This window comes from Manacus vitellinus, unplaced genomic scaffold, assembly GCF_001715985.3.
Source record: "Manacus vitellinus isolate BGI_N305 unplaced genomic scaffold, ASM171598v3 scaffold_0_pilon, whole genome shotgun sequence".
NCBI lineage: Eukaryota > Metazoa > Chordata > Aves > Passeriformes > Pipridae > Manacus > Manacus vitellinus.
Genome location: NW_021938789.1, coordinates 3,421,296 through 3,443,085, shown reverse-complemented (window position 1 = coordinate 3,443,085; position 21,790 = coordinate 3,421,296). Strand labels below are relative to the sequence as shown.

Here is a 21,790-nt window from a genome sequence, read left to right as displayed (position 1 = left end):
AGTTTCACTGTTACAGTAATTCATGGATCAATTCAGGTACTTTCTGGATTCAATCAATTCAAGGCCAGAAGCCTTGTGCAAAAATAACATTAGCATATTTATACAAAAGCATAATTTGCAATAGTTTAAAATATTAATGTATCTGGCCAGCAAGTTCTTAATTTTTCTTTTAGCTGGCAGTATTGTATGGGATTTTTTTTTAATACATAAAGCTTATCGGAAAATACATACATACATATTTTATACATATGTATTTATAAATAACTTTCACTATCCTCTGAAACAGGTACTTCAAAATCCTCTCTGATCAGCAATACAAAATTTATCAGTAAATGGATTTAAAACCAAAGCAGAATGCATTTTAAATTAACATTTAGATGACAACATTTTGATTAAAAAGTAAACATTACCTGGGGTGAATTTTACTTGGTATATCTTTGCTCATTATAAGTTATTTCACTGCTTAGTAACTAGAGCTACTAAGAGATCATAATATACATAATAGCATCAGGTTAAAGTATTAAAACTAAGATTTTCATTCCATGGAAGTTCTATTAAAAAGTTAATTGCTTCAAATCCAAGACACCTCTTTAAGCCCTAGCACACAGCAAAGCAATATAACCTGAATCAATATACAATTAAAATGTCATGTTTATCTCGGACTATATAAGCAATAGAGTAACAAATGCTACAAAAATACCCAAGGATATAAAAACTCAACTATTAAACAGAGGACAAAGTTCCAGTGGCATCAGCATGCTGAAACACAATGTTCTGGTTGTGAGTGAGAAAAAAAGCAGGCAGACTAAAACCAATTCAATATTGGATAAAAAAAGTCCTCTGAACAGAACTACCCAAAATAACACCTAAAACATACTTATTATTGTATCGAGATTTTTCTCAACTGTCAAACAATCTCTAAATCAATTGAAAAATGAGTCTTGTGCCCATAAGCTCCTGGAAGAAACTGAATGAAGTAAATAAAGAGAGACACGTTTCTGAAAATAAGATCAGAAGTAGATACTTACTACAAACCTACTATTCACTTTTTCTAGAATTCTTTTTTCATTTAGAGCCATTGATTCTCCTTTCCTCTTCTTTATTCTCTTTTTTTCTAGCTTTTTACAAGCATACATTTTTCCTGTTGCCCGTACTTGACAGGCACACACCTGAAAAAGAAGGATAGTGTGTCAGAGATGCTAGGGATTTATTTAGAGTTTTTATTTTAAAGAATTTTTACATAATTTCATTTTCTTTTCAAACTCTTTCATGCTCTCAGAAAATGACGGTCTGTAAGCATCAATACAGAGCTTTCACTCATGAAACAACTTTAAAGGGTCACAAACATTGTAACAGAATAGAAAAAGTGATCATACAGAGGGAAACCCATTTCCGTTGGGGTTGAATAATTCAGTAAAACTGTGGACCTTGTGTTAGTGAAACAACTGACTGTGATAACAGTGTGTGAATAGACAAGCAGGACAGAGGACAAATATCCACATCATAATCAAACAGGTGAAAGATTATGGTAATTTAGTAACCCTACTTCCCCTGCAATATAGGGTTCCGGTTAAAATACATAGGGGAGGAAAAACTTCCATTAATTGTAAATAGAATTAATAAAATCTATAGATTTTATTTTAGGTTCATAAATATTCTATATAATTATTAAATACAAACTAAATTTTCACTGCCAAATGAAACTTCTAAATAGAAGCAACTGTTGTCAGTCAGTGGAAGTTTTCTCCAACTTTGTGCACAACCCACAATCCTGAAACTAAGACATTAAAAGAAAACAGTTTGGATTGACAACAGTTTGCCAGGTGATGTGTCAAATGTAGATTGATGGAGACAAGACTTAAACAGCCTCTCCTCTGTATTAACCTTTCTTTTTTTCTTAAGAATTGCCTCACAGAAAGACACTTCTATACTCACCTCTCCAAATCCACCTTTGCCTAGGACTCGGTAATGCCTAAATGTGTGTTTGGTTACTGGTTGCCTGATGAACAGAAAGAAACAATTACTGCAACAGGAATTACAAACTCAGTAATCCCCTCCCCATCCCAAGGTCTGTCTTGATTTTCTCCTTTCTGTTCTGTGACATATTTCTGAACAAATGGTCCCTTTGCCTCATGAAGACAGCACTGTAATAAGCTGAATTTCAAACGAAAGGGGTGCTCTGTTTAGAAACGTGGGCTCCCTCATGTGGTCACCAGATATTCCCAACAGCAGGAAGAAGAGATGGTCAGCTTGGTCCTTTGTGTTTACAGTTAGAGCCTTATGTGTTCTCATCACAGACAATTTCTCATGTCCTGCTTCTCCCTTAGCTGCAGTAGGCTGACATGCATTGCAATCACATCATGCTTACAGTGCAGCATTTAAAAGGTAAGCCATTTCTCATTTTACCTTGCTTTTTCAAAAAAGAAAGAGTTGTGGTATGCAAGAGCAGTTCAAGAGCTGAATTGTTAAGGTGCTGATGTAGTGGAAGAGGAACAGGTAACTGGAGGCAGTAGAGCTGTTAACCATTTTATGCTAAAACTCTCCCAAATGTGTCAGAGCAGGGCTATTCCATGGTAGTGGGTTTTTCTGCATTCTGTTTTAAATGAGTATTCATTGTTAATGCAGGTTTTTTCTCAGGACAACACATGGAGGTTCATTTAGTAGAGAATTTGAAGAACTTCCCTAGTTCTCTTACTGGCTTCTGCTACCAATTCAGTAAAATAAAGACATTGGGTAATTGGAATTTACAACAAAAATAATGCTCAAGCACCTTAATGTTTGAATATGTGATCACATTACCCAACAGGGCTGAACTGGAATCAATTTGTAGCAATCTCAGCCTTCTGAAAGAGTCTAGACACTTACTTAGTATTGATTTAAAAGCCCAAACTAGATTCTAAAATATATATAAATCTTACTATGTTGTAATTACTAGATCTGTCTCTGAACTGCCCTAAAAAACTGATTAGTTACCCAAGCATCCAGTGGGTTATAAAACTAGATTAATCTGCCTATTAACCACCAATGAGACAAGGTTTAAAACTAAAGGATGGGAGCATTCCCAAGTAATATTGGTATTCCATTGCACACTTGACAACCAAACATATATCTATATGATAATGAATTTCCATTTACCCAATACAAATTTACCACTTAAACACTACCAGAGAGATAGTTCCATTGGAGTACTGGTTCTCTTGCTATCCCATCAACATCATCCTTTACATCTTGTCTTCCAGATCATAATTTCTTAGACAGGCAGAGTCATTCATTAGAGCTTTACAGCATTTCTAGCATAACAAGCAGAATTTGTCTCAAAGCAAAACTAAATTATAATGCAAATATTATAAATAAACTTACTTTTCCAGCCATTTCCACTGTAAGAAACGGGAAAAATACACACTTTCTTGGTAAGCTTCAAAAGGTCTTTTGCTTAGGTATTCATGGACAATTCTAGCAGGAAAATAAACAGAAAAATAAAACCCATCTTATTCTGAAAAAAAAAAATGATGAAGCAGGAGATGCTATCAATCTACCAACATATATTCAAACCCACCCAAATATCAGCCTCTTGGCAGCTATTTTACGCAAGAATGACCTCACAAAAATGATGTCTGAAAGTATCTAAAAGGTTTCACACATTCTTTGGAGAGTGGTAAATGAAATTTTATTCTAGGATTCGTAATTGAAGTACTAAATGCCATATCCATACCTGAACACCAGGCACCTTGTCATTCCCTTAAATGAAACACACCAAGATGGAGGTGGGGAGGAAAACAATTAATTCAAACTGTGTAAAGGTATTTACCACAGAGAGGAAAGGGGATGACCTACATGAGATACTCCGCTTGAGACACGTTTCACTAGGTCTTCTCACACATCCCTTTCAATCTTTTAATCTCAGGTTGTTATAAAGCATGCTTATTTTTGTTGTCAGGGAGATGACCCAAGCAGTGACAAAACATGAAGCAATCCTTCAGACATGATCAAGCATGCCTTGAAGAACCAGAAATATGAGAAACATAAAGGCTTCAAAAGACATGTAACACTCGTAAACATGTACCATCCCTCCAAGAAAAGCCTCCCCTGCTACTACAGTGTGAAATCTCAGTCCACGACTTCAGAACAAAACCAAGTTGTATTCTTTACTGTTAACTACCACAGGAGATCCTCTAGTCAGCCATCTCAGTGGAACATAACTGTTGGCCTCAGTTCAACCTGTTTTCAAGAACCTTAAACTGTGTAACATTGTTTTCAGAAACTTTTCAAGCTCCAGTTTACAACTTCACATTTCAATGAGTACCTTCACCATGGAAAGAAGTCACTCAAAAGGTAAGAATATAATAAAGAAAAATACTATTTAACTTAACAGAATCCCTGGTAGCAGACACCAGTGTGATTTTATGCAAAAATCGCATTAAAGAAAAAGCTCAGCAAAAGTCAAACATCCAAATCACATCTGAAGGAAACCCAGCTCTCTAATAAATCTGTTCCAAATTTCTTACCTATGCTCTCATTTCAGAGACCAAATACTTCTGGGTGTAACAACTTCATCTTTCATTTTACTTAGAAACACATAAATTTCTCTTGTGATACTCAAACTTAGCACTAGGCATTTTTAACTTACCTAGTACAGTCCATAAAAAGATCCTTAGAAGGGTTCTTTTCCAGTCTTGCTTTACATTCATTTACTGTTTCCTGAGGTATTTCTGGCAAGTGTGCTGCAGACTTGACATAATAAAAAAGAAAGAAAAGCAACAATAACAGCAATTTTCTAAATCAGTAGAAAAAGTTTTGTATTCAACATGAAATTAAATCTTTAATACAGGAAAAGAAAAGGAATGGTTTGGCTAATGAGAAAAATCAAGAAAGTCATATTTGAGCAAAGTTTTTATTTATTCCCTATTACAGAAAAATGTATTGAAAGCTATTCCAGCTATTGACTACTTCAGTATCTGGGGAAACAAACTTGGCAATAAGTCAAATTTCTTTTTCTTTCCATAAGTCTACCACCACAAAAACAAGTTATCTATTTCCCTTGGCAAGATGAAAAAAAGGAGAAAGAAACATAAACACAAGTTGGGAAACTATTTCAAACCAGACCAAAGAAATGTGTGTGGGGGAGAGGTGATTTGCAAAAAACTGCATGTGACTTATGGTACTACCAAAGAAATACTCAGCAGAGATGTAGCAAATGTAGATTTTATCTGCTTTTGAGGCATCTTCAAGACCTTCTTTTGTATAGGATGACCAGAGAAGCAGAAGGAGTATCTATTCATAGAAAGCAAATGTCTAATTATATACCCACAGAAAAGTTTCAGCTGGATACCAAAAAAGAGACTCTTAATAAACGCAAAAAATCAGCTATTAAAGATCACCATGGAAAATAAAAAACCAGAATGCTCCAGAAGAAAAGAGCATTTCACTTTACAAAAACCTGCAGCAATTCTGCAAATATACAGCAAAGCAACTAAAGTCTGAAAGAAACCCAAGACTTTCTCATCTTCAGATCACAAAATTCTGAGTTAATATGTTATTAATTTTTCTTTAGGTGTTAAATGGAGAATAAATGGTAGTCATAGTAGTCTTTAAAGCAGAGATCAGTCAAGTTTTCTGCTCAAGTTGATTGAGCAGAATTTTAGAGCACACCTCTCAGAAAGATAAAAATAGGACCAATGAAGTTTGAAAGTCAATTGACTAAAAAACAAGGCAAACATTTCAATCTATTTATCTGACATTTTTCAAAACGCTTGAGAAAATATTTTGTAATATAACATATTTACCCCATTAGTGAAGTACGTCTCTAAAACTTTGAGGCCACAGTCTATACGCTTTTCATCTGAAGATACCTCATATTCTGCCTAGGGGAATGGAATTGAAAATTAAATTCTGTTCAGAGCTATTTGGCACTTAAATCTTTTACATGATGCTAGGTAAATTTTATCATCAATAACACAATACTCTTAATATAAAAGGAACTGAAGGCTCTCATTGTTTAAAATCTATTTAGATTTTTAGGCTATATAGTGAAACATATGAAGAACAGTCTTAAGGAAAAAGAAAAGCACATGGAATTTGACCTTTGGAAAACATACAAGACCTAACAATTAGTCTAAATGCAATTATAGAAACTGCATCCTAGAGGTGAAATTAGATCAATTATAATGAAATAGTATTTATGTAGTATTGTAGGACACAATGATCCAGAAGGAAAACAATAAGAGTACAATTATCAGCTTTTTTTTTCACTGTACTTGTTTTCCTTTGCGTATTCTTAGCTGTAGCCTTGGTAAAAACCACCTTTCTACAAGGTTAACTGGAAATAAGTGAGATCTAAACCAAACCCTACTTCATTCTTTGAAAAACTGAGTAGATACAAAATTTGTCAGTTTTTGACTTAGTAGTATCCGATACTGAGATGTAGAAAAACAGCCTTGTGCAATACAGTGCATTTTGCAGATAAACAACTGGCAGCTGAACAGAGGTAGCTACTTATGGAAAAAAAAAAGCTACCAACAAACCATCACACAGTTACTAAAAGTGAAAAACTCCAAGGACTACTTACTACTCATAATTTTAAGGAATAATCTAGAAGCAAACATCAGAAGTTTCAAAGACAAAATCTGGGGAAAGATGAGTTAGAACAGAGCAATCTCAAACAGCAACCTGTATTAGGTTCATAACCTGTGCCAACTCAATCAAAGCTTATTTCACATTTCAGAATGTAAATGCACATACCTAGGAACAAAGAATATATGGTAGACTTCCAGAATGGAGGACTGTATCATACAAAACAGTTGGGCATATTAGGACAACAACCATTAGGAACCTCACAGGAAGTTCCAAGTGATTGATCTAATCAGAAGTTATTTACCTTTATTAAGAAAACTAGAACACTGAAAAATGACACTTCAAGAACCAAACACACACACACACACACACACACACACACACACACACACACACACTACTGGGAATAACAGAATCCCTGATTCTGCAATTAATCACAACTAACCCACACTGACTCACTACTAAGTCATCAACATCTTTTTCTGCTGAGACATTATGGTATCACCCACTTCAGCCCAGTACTCAAATCCACTAAGAGTTGCAAGCCATTGTTTTTGCTACTTCCATTCCACTACAAAAAGTCTAATGGTAAGGAATTCTGGAACTACCAAACAACCTGAGCAGGCCAGAAAAGTTCATGAACCAAAAGTTCAGCAGTGTACTTAGCACCTTTAACATTTTCAATTATGCGAAAGAGGTCACTAATTCAATACAAATAGTCAGGCATAATGTTTTAAGAGGATACTGTAATTTAAAAGTAAGTTTGAGAGATGGCCTTTCCAATTAATCCTGTTACTCACAGAGCTGAAGAGGGAAGTTTGAGCTGTCACCCATTCCTTTTCATACTTAAGTAACCCTATCCCCAGCTAGTGAAGTGAGTCACTAGACTGGATAACTGTAATTCCTCACTTTAATTTCTTTCACTTATATTCAATTATTTCACAACTCTTCTTTCTGTAAAGCCAAGCTGACTCCAGATTTTAAGGTCACACCTTCTCAAGAGTTGGAACTTACCAGTCTTAGTAATTAGTACAGGTAGACAACATGGTATTTTACTACCTTGATTTTGGACTCCTGAAATAATCACACTGCTGAAATCACATTGCTTCATATAAGAGTCAGAAAGCCCTATTAATTAAGATGTCAGGCAGATATTGTATTTTGGGATGCACGTGTATCCAGTGATTCCCAAGCACAGTTCTTCACTGTGATTTTTCAAATGGAAGTTAAACGATACATTTAAAAAAAAGAAAAGTAAATTGTGAAACCATCCCTTACATCAAATTATTTTAGTTATGACAGTCTTCATTAATTCACAGAAGAAGTGCTGTAATCTACATAGCATTACAGGTTGTATATTTCAAAATAATTCAGTTTTTTCAGTGAGTGTAAAACAGTTATTTCTTAGAGACAATTCCACCTGAAAACTGACATCTGCAGAGCAAAGACACACCTGCCTTACAGTCATGCCTAAGGTTGTTTCTCTTTTGTGCTGCCAAAGACTCTGCTACTCCTTAGCTAAGCTTTTAAGGATTAAAAATGTGCACAGAAGTCGTAACCATTTGGGTACATCCCCAGCTGTCCGTGGTCTCCCCCCTGTGCTCTGGCTTACAGTCACTTTAGGATATGAGCTCCACTCTTCTGGATTTCCATTCCATCCATTCTATGTCTCCAGCTGCCAAACTCATCTCTGGAATTTGGTGCTAGAACAGTTCCCAGGAGTCACAAAAATATGGTGAAATGCATCTGGGAAGGAAGTTTAATTCCATAAAGATTCACTGACAAATATAAAGCAATTGTACTGATTTGACACTCAAATTCCTTTTTAGCTGATCTAGTGACTCAGTTCATACTCCCACGAGGGGAAGGTACAGTGAAGTGGGAGGCACAGCAATAATCCCATGGACTTCCTTACACCTTGCCTCTTTCAGAGCATTTTGCATTCGGATACTGTGTTTTGGGGATGCATGTCAGCTGCAGCACTACCCCATTTCTATGTTCTTTAGTCATTTGTTACCCTGAATTAAGAACAAAAATGGGTGGAATAGAAAAAAAGCTTTTCTTTTGGCAGCAATCTCAGTTTAAGCCTATATCTCATTGCTCTTGGATTAACTATAAGGGACAAAGAATAAAAAGCCCTGAGCTATTATTCTCTCCTCTTAAGGGTTGTTGTGTGCCTGCCTAATTTTCTCATTACTTTTCCCCTCCCAAAGAGGGTTTTCTCTGAGGATTTTTACAAAAATGGCTGTGGGCACAGTTCCTTCCTCCCCTCATTCTTCAGCATTAGATACTAAGATGCAAATGTATCGAGACTTTTTCCCTTGGTCTCTGAAAATCTGGTTTTTCTCCTTCCATAGATGGTTCCCTGAATTTCCATCTCCATTGTATTGTTTTTAATTAGCACATGCTGTCTAGCCTAGGGCTTCCATGCAAGTTGCAACATTTCCAAGCCTCTGTTTATAAGATTTTCAAGTCTGAGTGTAGTCATAATCATCCTACAGACACTCTTTCAGGCTTAAGAAGTTAAACAGCATGTCTTCCTGAAATTCCTTCTCTCTTTCCCATCATGCCCATGTTTGTAGCTCTGACCATACCAAGACGGCAGAGATTTTATAGTAAATATTAAACATTTTCCTTAAAGTGATAGAGACAGTTTTTTGACATACATCAGAAGTTACAGCTTTACAGTTGGCACAGGGTAGATCACACTATATTCTCATGGACGCAGCATTAGGGAACAGACACGTGTAGAGAAAACTAATAAATTGTTGTGAGCTAACCCTAGGAGGCAGTTAAGCCCCACACAGCCTCTCACTCACTTCCCCCCACTGATAATCAGAAGGGCAGAAGTGAGAAATCCTGTGGCTTAAATCAAAGACAATTTGATAGAGCAAAGCTGCATGTACAAGCAAAGCAAAGTAAGACATAAACTAATTTCTTCCCACTGGCAGGGAGACATTTAGCCATTTCCAGGAAAGCAGGGCTTCAGCATCATGCTAACAGCTAGCTGGCATGACAAACACCAAATTTTAACTTCCCCCCTTTCTCTTTCTTTCCCCAGCTTTTATTGCTGAGCACAGCACCACATGGTATGGGATATCCCTTGGGGTCAGCTGTCCTGGCTGTGTCCACTCCCAACTTCTTGTGCACCCCCAGCCCACTCACTTCTAGGGCAGCATGAGAAACACTGAAGGCTTTGATGTTGTGTAATTATTGTTCAGCAAGAACTAAAACATTATAGTTATCAACACTGTTTTGGTCAAAAATCCAAAACACAGCACAGCATGAGCTACATTGAAGACAATTAATCTATTCCAGCCAAAGACAGCACAAGAATCAAATGTTTATATACAATGTATAAGCAATTGCCTATTGGTAACCATCTTTAATTTCTCAGTGCTTACCACTGCATCCAGAAATTCGATGCATCTTTTCAAATCTGGTCTGGAATCACAGAACTGTCTGAAGAGAAGTCTTCCTATAGGCTGTTTGTCACAAAGCTGGCTATAGTCTCTTTCTGGGAAAGAAACAATAAGTAAATATCTTTATTTTTTTTTTTTTTTGTAATATCACTGTCCTTATTCCTATTTGAGGTCAGAACAACATCACTGAAACGTGAAGATTTTACATTAACATATTTAGCAAAGATCCCATAAATATGCAATGATCCCAAAGAAGAGCAAAACACTCTTCAGTCACATCTGTCTCCTATAGACTATCACATTTACTAAAAACACATTGAATTATATGTTTGAGTTTCATTTAGGTTAGGGTGCAGAAAGCAACAGTATTGTGAAATAGCAATACCAAAGCAAATGAGATTGTTTGGAAAGAGGGAATACAAGATAATAACATAAAAGGTTAAAAAATTATTACAAGACATTAGGGAAAAGAGTGAAATATATAACCACATCATTCAATTTATAACATGAAGCCTGTTTCTAATTCATGGTTTTGTAAATCTATCCTTTAGGAACAGTTTCCTTTAACAAACAAGGAGCTGTGATACAGCTTTTATCTTCTCATAAATTTATTTTCTCATAAATTCTCCATCATATTAAAAGTTCAATAGCTTTTTTTGCCAATTAGCACTGGGAAGCAAGACAGAATCCTTTCCATTGACACCACCAAACTGTTACCCTTCCCTCTCAAAAACAATCAGCCAGACCATTTAATTCTACAGGACACTTACCAATTGAGGATCTAATACCTTCACAGTGACTAACAGGTGGCAACTTCAGCATCTCTTTCCATTTTTTACTACGCCCACTCCGTTTGCCTAGAAGAAAAATATGAGTAATGTAAAAAATGATACTATGTCAGAATAAAATTAAACGTAACATTAACAGCATAAAATTAGTTCCATTCTGCACAGATGTGTCAGACTACCTTTCATGATTAGATAGAAATCCATCTGCAAGGATATCCAAACCAACAACAAACTTAATATGGAAGAACTTCTACATGAAACACTAAAAAAAATGCACGGAGTCTTTTGCAAGACAAATATTTCCCATTTTGGCTGTGTATACAGAATATCTCTGCAGAGACAAGGCAAATACCTAGGTATTCTGAAAGTTACAAACAAAACTGAAGCATCAAAGACAGAAACAAAGAAAATTTTGAGAATTACCTGTCAACCATGGTAAAGAACGGAAGACGTTAAAGTTGTGTAACAAAATACCAAGAACAAAGTTCTTGGATAATCAAGGTGTACATAAATATTCTCTTTCTTTTTCTAAGGGCAGTAAGAGAAGACCCCTCTAATAAATGAGAGGGCACAGCTCAAATACACACCATTTATTCTAGAGGATAGTAGAATACAGGGTACCAGGAAGAATTTAGCTGCTGTGGAATTCAGATATTTTCAATGCTTCAGATTTCACAGCATTAGTATTGAATGGATTTTAAAAAACTATTACAGTATTTTTCCAATTGTTTCTCAAAAAATATAGCTGTGCTACTTCTCTTTTACATTGGACTTTTAGCACATTGGCTTCTTCATGTCAAGGTAATCTCATTTACAGAAGATACTTATCAAAAAAGCAGAGCTAGACACAGGAACATAAATATATATATATATATGTTTGCAAACACAAAACATTTCAGCAGAAGAGCAATTTTTTGCTGCAAAATATTTTAAAAGAAGATTTTGCTAAGTGATACGGCCAGAGGCATTTCCATGTGACAGAACAGTAGCAAATCTGCACAGAAACCTTCTAAGCACACCAAAGCAGTACCTACTGTTAACCACAATGGGAGAGAAAGGAAGGGAGTTACCCCATGTAACCCGAATAGAAACCAAGCTGCAAAGAGGACTCAACTCTTTCAGAATTAAATCATTAGGGAGAAAGGAACTAACACTTTCAGAATAATAAAATAAGTATTTTAAAAAAGCCCCCCTTCACTCAAACATCCAGCTTCTTGAACAGTTTCACCATTTCAGTTAGAGCAGTCACAGCTTAGTGGACCTTAGCTCATACCCAATTTACATGATCCTAGCTAACAGAAACACTGACATCTCACTGTGCTGCTGCAACAAAACATTCTCAACTGTAGTATCCCTAGAAGAGCAAACAAACAGGGAATAAAACACCTGTAAACATTGCCCTGCAGACATTATTGCAGACTTACTGCAGTAAGTGTCAGACAACTAACACTTACTCTCTAAAAAAAAAACAAACTTCTGCACTTCATTTCCTGATATCACTTTGCAGGTCATTCACCTTCCAAAATGCTTTAGAATACAAACATATGAAATCTACTTCCCATCCCATGCTTCATGCAGTACCAGAATCAATAATGAAGTTGTAATTGCCAGCATCATTAAAACAAACTCCAACTACCTGAACAAAATACTTTTGATTTTAAGAAGTTCAATATAGGTGTGAAGAAAATCAAATCACACAAAGCAAAGAGCCTTTCCAAGAGAACTGAATACAAACAAAATCAAGGAATATTAACATAGACAGCCTGTACATAGACACTGAATAACAAGGTCTGAGTGTAGATTATTATGTGATTATGAAAAGCAATGGTCAGAAGTGTTAATTTTAGCCATGTAACCAAAAAATACACAGAAGGTCCACAGAAGTTATATTTTTTCTGTTAGAAAGTGCCCAGAAAGACTAATTTGTGCATGACACTGTACAATCAGTACTGACCAAGAATGACAAATTGACCCAAATTCATACCACAGTGCTGTTTGGAAGAAGTAAAACTGAACTGTTATGTACACCAAGCATACCATCTTCTGAAGCACAGTCAAAGAAAAACACCAAAAACACCCCAACCCCCCCAAAAAGAGAGGATCACTGGTGCATTATACTTCAAGTACAACACAAGAAAGGGCTGGACTTGTTTTCTTTTTGCCCCAAATATTTGGCCAGTTACTTATGATGTGACCATTATGAACTTTATTTTACAAAAAGAGACTACACACTAGAAGGCAACTGAATTCATCATCCTATAGAAGTTGATAAAGACTACATGTAATTTATTAATGACACAAAAGAAATGAGTGCTTAGGAATATCAACCACATCAACATGCTCTCTTTTCTCTGAACTGAATGTTCTTGTATTTACAGCAAATGCACTGTAAAAGTCTGTAAGTCTCAGTAATGTAAAGAGCCATTTCTGGTAAAAGTTATGGCAGGAGGCCAATTTGTTTGTCATCTTGCTCCCTAATTGCAAAATCCTTTTCCATTTCTGAAGCAGTTTAAAAGAAGAATCAAATCAAATTATAACAGTTGTGGTTTGAAAGTGTCTTAATATTGATTTCAGAGCTTCTATTCTGGATCTCATTCTAAAATACTTAAGATAAAATTCTTCCAGAAAGACCAACAGCTTACTTTCCAACAGAGCAGCAAAGCCATTAGGTTAATCTGCTTTATGGTTGACCTCTGTGGCTTAGATGAATTACCACTTTGCCTCTTTCAGATGTAATTGCTGGCTAAGAACAATGTCCAACTTGAAGCGACTCATCTTGTACAAAGAGAAGGGTGGATGCAGCAACACACCATTAGAGTGAGGAGAGACCACAATGACATTTGCAGGAACATGAGAACTCTACCTTCTTCTCCTCCCCAAATTCTTAGAGTTACAGTTTCAACATCTGCCTCTTTACAGGTTTTCTCTTCTTAAAATGATACATACTGAATTCAGTTAGGTCATTGCACTATAATATGGTATGGGAAAGATGTTTAGATGTTTTAATTTCTCAACTTTTTTTTTTTAAACTTCAGAGAAATACTTGAAAAATGTATGTAAGGCAAAGTGATTGGCTTATTCATCAGTAAAACCACAACTAGTTGCAAAAAAAAAAAAAAAAGAAACTGCTGTGGTAAAACAAAGCAATCTATGTAGAGAAATAAGAATATATTTCAAGTCATCAGATGGACTTCCAACAGCCACAGTGATCTTTCTTGCAGACAGGATTTGGAGACTGACTCTCATTTCACTGAGCACATTGTTCACTGAACATTACTAAGTCATTCTTCCTCGAGACAGAAAATTTGGATTCTGTCAAACAGAATGAAAATGGTGAGAAGCATAGTACTGTCTTTGGCTGATAAATGTACACAGACCATATGTGGTCCCATTCAGTGGCTCTTTGGGGACCTCTGTGCCTCAGCTCTCCTGCCTGTGCAGGGCAAGCCCCGCGTGTGTGGCTGAGGAGCCCAGAGCTCCACAGCACTGGGGTGCAAGATTGCTACAACTTCATTCTTGCAAAACTGAATCCGCAGACCAGACTGTCAGATACCAGCTGAGAAATTCATACTAGACCACACCCAGATAAGCTCTGAAAGCATAAAACTGCAACAAGATGACACCCTACAGCATGCCTTCAGTTGTATAAATCAAATCAATGGCTTCAATGAAAAAATGCAAAACAATTGATACAGAAGCTCTACATCACCTACAGTGAGATGCATGAAAATAACACAGGCACATACAGTGCCTTAAAATACGTCTTTCCCACAGCAGACACAGTTTTAGACATGTTTCCTAACAAGTTTAAAACTCACATGAATTCAAATCTTCTCCTACTTACACATTTTCCTTTAAACGACTCACAATAAGGATTAAAACCTTTCACTAAAAAAAAAATAAATTCAAAACATTCCTGTTAAACTGTGGCCTTATGCTATACAGACATTTATAAACACTGTCCATTAAGTAATAAATTTTGATGGTAAAAACTTACTGGGAAAGATCCACCTTCAAGACACAAAACACTGGGGAACTATTACCTCAGGTCCTCAGTTCAGACCATAACACTGGAGTAGCTCTGAGCTCAGGCTGGAAGACAAGTTCACACACACCACCACTTGAAAGGTTGTTGTGCTTCCCGTTCTAGAGACAATTCATATGGTACTGCTTTGAGGGATCACTGCAACCTTCTCAACCTTCTCCATTCTGCATGTCAGATGTGTTTTTCAACATCTCTGTTCCTTCAAAAACAAGCCTGGTCACAAACTTAAGAACTAGGTTAAATAGAGTGGCAACTCTTTTCTATGGAGAAAGATTTTTTTTTCCCCCAGACATACGAGATACAATCTGGCTGGTTCTCAGTAAATTCACAAGACCACCTGGCTGAAAATCCAGGTTTCAGCACAAGGTAGGCACCGAACTCGTCAGCATTTCAAAGGCCAAGGCACTTTTGAACGCAAACAGAAGCAAAAATGCAAGCAGTACAATAAATAAACACATCAAAGACACCTACAGGTTACAGACTGTTATGGCCTTTATAAGATAATATCGCTCACACTCCTGGATTCAAGTGCACAGAGTTGGACTTCAGCAAGGTAATGCTGGAGTCCTTCCGCTTATCTGCCTGTCAGCGCAGTGACACTGGGAGCAGCTCGAGCACAGCTCTCGACGTGAATATTTGTGCAGCTTGTTTATGTGCACAATCCCTTATTGTTCCCACAGCTATAACCACTCGAACAACTGGTTCTTCACATCGGCTCTCCACACAACTCCAGGGATCATGTGCACATGGAGGAATGCTGGTGCATACACACTGCACAGCTCCTGCACTTCCAGCAAGGAGGGACGGAATGGAAGTCTTGTAGCAACTTAAGTAAATGTAACTCACATGAACCAGAACTTGTTAATCTAAGCTTGCAATCAAACAATGTAACATCTGTGTATACATTTCATTTGGAAGTGTCTATAACAAATTAACGAACAGGATTTACTAGAGGGAAAAAAACACCAGTAAGAAAACTCTGGTTTCACAGACAACTCCTTGACAAACAAGGTGGTTTTTTTATCGTGACAGGACATCAACACTGCAACAGATATTAAAGAAATAAAATTCCTTTAAGTAGATTGTGAAACCTCTACCATAATTGCCACATTTGACATAACCAAAGCAGCAGTGTGTATCAATAACTAGACCTCTCATATTGTGTTTATTTAGTAAATGTAATTATTTAAGATTCCAACATGCCCACATGCATTCTTCTTACAGCTCATTAAATAAAGGACAAAAAGGCAGACATTGTGCATAATTCTGTACAAACACAGGAAGACATGTTTCCTGCCACAATGAGTTTACAACAATTTAAAGCACAATTCAATAAGGGAGTGCAATAGAACATAGGAGGCAAACGAGGCAAGAACTGACAACAATTAAAAGCAACTACAAAAAGCCTCTCCTGTTAAAACTCATATTTACTGTTGGTGAATGGACTTTCTGGGTATGAGTGTGCCTTGGTTTCCCCCTTGTCCATACCCCTTAAATAATTAAAGATTTTAGTTCAGTTCAGTAGCCAAATTGCAGCAATCTGAGCAATCTCCTTAGAATTATCTTCCTAGTTACAAAAACACACATTATAGGATACCTTCCTTCTATCATCATCAACACTATACTGAATTATTACCCTATACTGCAAGCAAAAGTAGAATGTATTTCACCTGCAGAATTATTCCAATTGCTTTAAGCCTAGACAGATAAAACCCACTCTTTGAGTGGACTGCTTACTTTCTGTGAAGAGTGCTTCATAACACAGTTATCAATGCTGAAACAAGTATCCTGCAGGATTCACTTAAGCCACACTGTGATCACACACTCTTGCTGAAGGGTTCCTGCTAAATCCATCCTTGGGCTGCACCTAGCAATTATCAAATCTGCAGGAGCTTACTGATCCATCTGACAACTAATTTTGGGAAGAAAACCCCAAACCCAAAACACCCAGCAACATAGGAAAAAAACCACCACAAAACCCCACACACCCCAGATTGGTTCATGGATCCAGCTGGAAACTACCTCACCCATTCTGCAACCACAGCCTAGAGCCAACACAACCAAGAGCTGGAAGAAAATTTGCTTGAGGCATGACCTTAATTTAGCCAAAATCAATCAGGACACAGAGGATATTATATGCCTAACAGCAGACCCAATTTCCATTTACAAACTGCTCCTGCCACAGCAGTACAAATGAATTTTAAATGGATGCAAATGGACCAGGTATGTTTAAAATGTACTCTTGGCATGGATCCTCAACTGGAGTAAACTGCCATTGACTTCAAAGGTACTGCATATCTACCCTTTGGGTGTATTTTTGGAGACTATTACTTTAGGCAATGAAAAAAGAAAGACTCCTAAGTAGTTTAAAACATACAGAGATTAATTTCTTTCCTTCAAAACATCACAGGCTATGTGTGGGTTGCTGAAATTAATCTGGGGCTTACATATACTCAAAGGATTTACTGAGAGTGCTAGAAATAACTACAAAAACCAGAAGATACAAACATGAAGAGAAAAGTGAATATAAAATACAAATATCTTTTGGTGAACTTTGAGGGTTTTTTCAGAATAACTTTGTTCATATTTATTATTTTTCTCCATTTATGAGACAAATTCATCAGTGTCCTTCAAGAGATACTAATTTCAAAGATATTTCTGCTGGGAAAAAAATGAATGTGTTAATTCCTCTGCTCTTGTACACAACTAGAACTCATATTGCTGTACACTATTCTTTTACACAGAAAAATCCCTGTATGTGAAAATCTGATTAAGGAGAACATGGAATTGCAAGCTTTCACACCAGCTACCTCAGTTCACACATCACTATCACTTAACACTTACCTGTTTCTGTATCTCAGTTCCTGCACCTCAGTGCTCATAAGATCAACTCCGAGTTTGCTTTATAATCTCTTGTTTTTCTACTGAGTCACCTGTGCTTGTTCCACCATAGGGTTCACCTTAAGAGGAAGTTTTCCCTTTTTCTTTCTCACATACAGGTTTCCCTCAAAAAGTAAGGTACACACAAGAGGAAACACCTGGATTGGCACAGGCAGCCACTTATCCCAGGAAACTGGGATGGGGAATCCCAGAAGACTTTGCACTACAGTTTTCATCTGAAGGCAATCCCTCCACGGGCAGGTTAGCTCTCAGCAGAAGCAGGTCAACTGGAAAAGTGGACAAGGAAAGAAAAACTCCCAGTATAGCTCCTGACTCCTAAATCTTTGATCCATGAAGTACCAAAGGGTACTTTGTGTCATCACAGTATTTTCTAGTAGCAGGGACATTCAAGCGTCCTGAATTATGAGCCACCATTGACATCCATAAAAGCAAGTCACATTTACCAAGTCACATTTACAGAAGATAAGGAATCCTCCTGGCTTTCCTTCTTCACATAAAGAAGTGTTGTAGTTGCTACAGAGATATTGTAAGTCTTTAATGGACAGAGGCTTCTATTAAAATAATCTGTTTTATTAAAAGGTGTAAACATCCTCTCATGGACAAAATTTAAAGTTTTGAGGCTGAGGGAAAGCTGGGGTTGGATATGGCATAAACAATGGGATTAGTAAACTCCCATAAAGAGAAGTTATCATCATGTACATTGAATTAGAAACAATAATAAAAATATCAATTAAATAAATTAACAGTAAGACTGTTAGTGAGAAGGTGGAAGGTAGCACAGAAACAGAGAGCAACACCACTTTGTTTCTGTTCTGTAGGAGAAGAAAGCAGCAAAAGATGCATTCCAAGCACGCTAATTAGTTCCTTGCTCTCTAATGACATAGATTAAATTTACTTTCTACATATCAAATCAGATTTAAACAGTAACATGAACCTGGATGTTCAAGGTGTGCTGATCCTGCACACCTACAAATGTAAACCCCAAATTATATTCACATCCCTAATACATTGACATCCAGAAGTATTAGAGTATCTAAAATAAGAGGAAAATTATGAGTACAAATCTGGGATCACGATTTTGACTGCCAGGTCTGGTTATGTGCTCAGGTATGATTTGGTGTTATTTATGGGGGATTTCTGAATTCTCATTAAGCCTCTGCCATAGCCTCTCACCAGAACTGGACAGGTACACAACAGCTTTAATTCAGTTTCTATATTTGCAAAATTAAAATGACACATCTCTGGGGTTAAAAGACTTTGTAAGATGCATTCAAGGGTATGGTCTTTTACTGCTCTCATTTTCATCAGAAAAGAATCTCAAGTTAGACTGAGACTGACCAAAGCAAGCCATAATTAAACCTCACTGGTTTCTTTTGACATGTCACTGCAAACTATAAAATAAGAGCACAGTAGTTTACATGTTATTTCATTTACTTTTACAACTGAAATATTTATCCAGGTCAACACCCTCTCTAATCCACACTGAGAAAAATGATTAATGACGTGGCTCAAGCCTATACATGAAAATAAGTAAAGCTGCTATTTTATACTAGATTAGGATTTCACTTTCTTCCATGGGAAACAGTAATTCTGCACTTTTCCATATTATCCCACCTTTCCATACATGATACAGTGAGGTAACAGGAATGTGAAAGTCTGCTCTTCTGTCCCAGTTGTGAGGCCCTTTTAGCAAAGAATATATTTCAGTAAAATATCTGTCTCACATACTAACTTTGCAAATTCCATTACCTTGCAGTCTATTGGCATGTAAGAACAGAGCTGGGACAGGGACTTTACAGAATGGTCCTGACAGATGCAGTAAACCAGACACTCCCAGACCAGACAGTCAGAAAATACTTTCATTTCAACAAGTGTTTTGAAAAATGTGACATAAGAAGTACCCCATGTACAGGAATTCAGACCTGAAAAGGTTAAAAACCTTATACCGATTGATCAATGGAGTTCTGGACTTTTAAAGCCAGAAATCACATTTTTTTGTGCATGCTTACAAAAAAGCCCAGGCCAAGTGAAGGTACAAAAGAGTAACAGTTTATTACCACTACTTTTATAAGTCTCACATCAGGTAGAACTGATCTTCTTCACATCAGCTGCTGCCAGACTTTCATTTAGTTCATTAAAATATCTTGTTTGGTCAGTTCTACCACTATAATTTATTTTAAACATAGTGAAAACTTAACTAAAGAGGCAACCTGACATTAAGCAGCCACTTAAAAGCCTTTCCAGATTACCACTCCACTCTCTGTGGTGAGGGTTTGGGCACAGTAAAGTTTTGAGCCAGATTCCACTTTCCCTTCATTTCTCAGATCACTTTAATGCAAATTCCAAATTCAGGCAGCACCACCACAGACATGTTACCGTCAGTGAAACCAGCCAAAACACGTTCTCTAGTTTGAGGTGGTCTCTTTAGCTAAGGTTGGGAAAAGGCCCAAAATTGTGATCACTGCTCTGGTTTTTAAACCCCACTTCAAAGTCAAAAAGCTGATTTTCCTCTCCTGCTGCTTAAGGCATATTTAACTGGATACACATATGGCGTAAGTGCCAAACCCATTTAGAGTTGGAGGAACTTGCAAAACATACAGAGGCAGATTCTGTTGTTCTTACTCACTTTGAACAGCTCCAGCTAACCTAATGGAACTTCTCTACCCAATTAAGAAAAGCAAGATCTAATCCAAAAAGAATATGCACATTTTAGAGTTGAAAAACATACTCTGCACGAAGTACAGTGGTAATCTGGGGAGGTTTTAAAGTGGTCGTTTAATGGACAGTTATATACAAGAACAAGCAGCAGGACTATCTTATTTCAGAATTTTTTTTTAAACAGGAACCACGTGTTATACTAAATTAATTACCCAAAATGTTTGTTAGTTGAGGGGAGGAATCTCCAACTCAGGGTGTTCTGGGGAGTCAAACTGTAAGTAATAATCTAATGGAAAACAGCAAACTTTTGCATTAAGTTAATACAAAATATTCGATTGCTAAGTACCATTTACCAGCTCTGTTTTTCACAGGCAGGAATTTCAACAAGATGGAGTGCAAGGTTTTCCCAGAGAAATCTTATGTCACTTCGTCCTTTATACCCATGTGCACGTATATTTATAAACAAACCGAGAACTACAGACGAACGACCTTCTTAAAACATCCGGTAAAAACACTATTTGAATCAAGGGGGAAGGAGGAAGGGGTGGTTGTTGTTTTTTTTTTTCAGAAGCAAAGCCACACGGCTGTAACTCCAAGCTGATCCCGCGGGAGGAGCGGGGCAGGTGCCTCGGGGCACTACCCGGGACTCACCGGGACGGTTCCCGCCGCCCCCCCCGAGGGGTCCCCGCCCAGCCCGGACCCCCTGCCCGCAGCCTCTCCTCCTCCCACCTCTCTCCTCACCAATCACTTCCTCTCCCCTCCCCCGCGGGCCCCTTTCCCCTCACCTCAGACCCTTTTCCCCTCCCCTCCGTGCACCCCAGCCCGCCCCGCCTCGCCCTCCGCTTCTCCTCCCCGCGGCTCTCAACCCTCCCGGGCTTTCAGCAGCACTCGTGTTGGCCACGATGTTCTCGATCTCCATGGTCGGGGGCTCCTTCCCCTCAGGGCAGCCGGAGCGGGGGCCGCCCCTACAGCCTCCTTCGCCCTCTCCTCCAGCCCCGCCACCGCCGCGGCGCCAAGCCTCGGCTCATCCGGCCCCACAGGACTCTCAGCGCCGCGCTCGCCTCTTCCCCATCACCCGCTGCTTCGCCCCGGCACCCCGCGCTCTCCTCCCCGAAGGCGGAGGCGGGGAGCGAGCAACACGCCGCCGCCCCGGCCATGGCTCCTCCGCCCGCCCCAGGCTGCACCGCCCCGCGGTCTTGCGCCACCGCCCCCTCACAGCTGCCTGGGACTACAAATCCCAGCAGGCACAGCGCGGCGCACGCGGGAGAGACGTCGTTGCTGCCGCGCGGGGCCTGCTGGGATATGTAGTGTGCTAAGCCTTCCCCGGACTCGTCCCAAAGCGGGAGGGGAGGAGAGTGTCAATTATCGCGGTAGTTTGGCGGAGATCTCGCGAGAGGTGTGGGGCT

General features: G+C 38.1%; 1 protein-coding gene across 2 annotated transcripts in view; it reads right to left on the bottom strand.

The window, feature by feature from the left end:
- The window catches only part of GRK4 (G protein-coupled receptor kinase 4), a 38,745-nt gene extending 17,209 nt beyond the window's left edge, over positions 1 to 21,536 (bottom strand). For both annotated transcript variants that reach the window (XR_001923207.2, XM_008920921.3), the window contains exons 1-8: positions 21,251 to 21,536; positions 10,763 to 10,849; positions 9,975 to 10,087; positions 5,784 to 5,861; positions 4,628 to 4,728; positions 3,361 to 3,453; positions 1,936 to 1,999; positions 1,029 to 1,169 (exon numbers count right to left, since the gene is read on the bottom strand). Coding sequence is in view for 1 of the 2 variants with exons in the window: in XM_008920921.3 (XP_008919169.1) it covers positions 1,029 to 1,169; positions 1,936 to 1,999; positions 3,361 to 3,453; positions 4,628 to 4,728; positions 5,784 to 5,861; positions 9,975 to 10,087; positions 10,763 to 10,814 (642 nt within the window). In the remaining variant the exon portion in view is untranslated. The remainder of the gene's footprint in view (positions 1 to 1,028; positions 1,170 to 1,935; positions 2,000 to 3,360; positions 3,454 to 4,627; positions 4,729 to 5,783; positions 5,862 to 9,974; positions 10,088 to 10,762; positions 10,850 to 21,250) is intronic.
- Positions 21,537 to 21,790: the final 254 nt, after the last annotated feature.